Source organism: Eubalaena glacialis, chromosome 3, assembly GCF_028564815.1.
Source record: "Eubalaena glacialis isolate mEubGla1 chromosome 3, mEubGla1.1.hap2.+ XY, whole genome shotgun sequence".
NCBI lineage: Eukaryota > Metazoa > Chordata > Mammalia > Artiodactyla > Balaenidae > Eubalaena > Eubalaena glacialis.
In genome coordinates this window covers 78,638,470-78,640,858 of record NC_083718.1, presented here as the reverse complement: position 1 = coordinate 78,640,858, position 2,389 = coordinate 78,638,470, and the positions used below count along the sequence as shown (strand labels likewise).

Genomic DNA, 2,389 nt, shown 5'->3' with positions numbered 1-2,389 from the left:
TTTCTGCTTTTCCCAGAAGAATATTTCCAGTTAATGACAAGCACAAATAGATTGCTTCCCGAAACATGGCCCACTGGGACTGGAGAATATTCAGAGAGAGAAGCTGTTTTGATGGAAGCAGATATGATTCACCACCTGGGCATAGGAGTTTGGAAGATTCCCTGTTATCATCTGGGAACATCACTCTTTGTTTAGAATAGGAGTTTCTGAGCTGGATCTCAGGTCCCTTCTCCCACAGGCAGTGGGTCAGTCTAGTACATGGATGCTGAAAGGCAGGACTAGCCCTCACTATGAGCCTCTTCAGGTGAGTGGAGAATCCTCTTTTGCCTAATCTCTCAGGGACAGTGGAGCCTGACAGCTGATCTTTGGCTAAGAGATATGCAACTTGCCCTGAGCTCTGATTTTTCCTTCAGCGCTCTGCATAGACTCACATGAAAAAGGGCTTGTGGAATGGGTGTTATAGATACAAGAGATTATTGTTGAGCAAACTGTTTCTTATTCTGTATTCATGTTAGTGTCCTACAGTGTCTGCGAAGAGTCATCATTGTTTGGGGGAAATAATATTAGATTAGGACTCAAGGCACTTTTTCTCTGGGCTTGGCTTTCTATGACTTCAAGGAAGTCACTTTACCATCTTGTCTCTGTTGCTTAGTCTATAAAATAATATCCATCAATCCACCCAACCTCAAGTTCTAACAGGCAACATGTCTGTGTCCACATGTGTATTATGTGGCAGTGTTATGTATGAGGTTGGTATGAATAAATGTGTGTTGTACATATCTACATATGTATGTGCTCTCTGAATATATATGCATTTACAATGTATGTGCACTGTAATGGTAATGTAATATTACCATTAATATAATATTAATGGTAAATGTGCAGTGCAGAGTTTTGAATGTGTAAAATGTGCATAATTATGTGTGAGTGCTTTGCATGGGTATGCATGTATATATGTGCCTGCATATGTGTAGTCATGTATGTATGTGCACATATGTGCATATTGTGTATATTTGTATTCATGTATGCACATATACACATGTGAGAATAGATCCATACATCCGTGTGTCTAATAAGTGTATTTCTGAAGTTTATTGCTATCTAAAAAAGAGCTTTCTTTTTGAGTTACAACAGGTACAAAGAAATGAGAATCCACCTCATCTTGCCTTCTAAAGAAACAAGGCATCTTCTGGCAAGGTGGAAAGAATCAAATCTATCAGGGATGTCACTCAGAATGGAGCAGATCAATGCAACCTTCTGCAGGGGCTTTGTATTCCTGGGCTCCTCCATCTTTGGGAAACTGCAACTCCTGCTCTTCGCATTGTTCCTCTCCCTGTATCTTTTCACCCTGACCAGCAATGTCTTCATTATCATAGTCATCAGGCTCGACAGCCATCTGTACACCCCCATGTACCTCTTCCTTTCCTTGTTACCTTTCTCTGAGACCTGCTATACCTTGGGCATTATCCCTAGGATGCTTTCCGGCCTGGTCAGGGGCGGGCAGGCCATCTCCTATGTGGGCTGTGCTGTCCAAATGTTCTTCTCTGCTTCGTGGGCCTGTACCACCTGCTTCCTCCTGGCTGTCATGGGCTTTGACAGATATGTAGCCATCTGTGCCCCACTACACTATGCCAGCCGGGTTGGCACCTCCTTCTTGAGTGGGTATCTCTTTGGGCTGGGAATGACACTGGTCATTTTCCACCTCCCATTTGCATCTCCCGTGAGATCCAGCACTTTTTTTGTGACACGCTGCCAGTGCTGAGCCTGGCCTGTAGAGATACAGGCCTGAGTGAGCTAAGGATCCTTACCCTCAGCCTGTTGGTCATCCTGGTCTCCTTCTCCTTCATCACTATCTCCTACACCTGCATCCTGACAGCAGTCCTGAGGATCCCTTCCAATGAGGGGAGGAAGAAGGCCTTCTCTACTTGCCCCTTACACCTCACAGTGGTCATTGTTCACTATGGCTGTGCCTCCTTCATGTACCTGAGACCCAAAGCCAGTTACTCCCTTGAGCGGGACCAGCTTATTGCTGTCATCTATACTGTGGTGACTTCCCTCCTCAATCCCACTGTTTATAGTCTAAGAAATCGGGCTGTGCAGACAGCCCTGAGAAATGCTTTCTGAGGGAGATAGCTGGGTAAAGGATGAAGGCTACCCTAATGGGACAGTCTCCTCTATGTAGGCTGGACATACACCAGAAACCCAGGCCAATGTGCCAGATATTCAGGGCTTTAGGCCAAAGCTACCCCACCTCCAATTCCCCGAGAGAGCCCCATCCTGTCTCTTGCATGCCCCCCCAGGGCTTCTGGGGAATGCAGATGCAGGGCTTCCTGCTCTTGTTACTGTGCTTAACTCACACTGATCTCAGAATCTGAATTTTCACTTTCAG

At 45.4% G+C, this 2,389-nt stretch overlaps 1 protein-coding gene across 1 annotated transcript; it reads left to right on the top strand.

The window, feature by feature from the left end:
- Positions 1-1,222: 1,222 nt before the first annotated feature.
- On the top strand, positions 1,223-2,148 carry LOC133088083 (olfactory receptor 10Z1). Its single transcript, XM_061185864.1, is given in 2 exon segments — positions 1,223-1,706; positions 1,709-2,148. Coding segments are annotated over 2 exon segments (924 nt in total).
- The last annotated feature ends 241 nt before the right edge of the window (positions 2,149-2,389 follow it).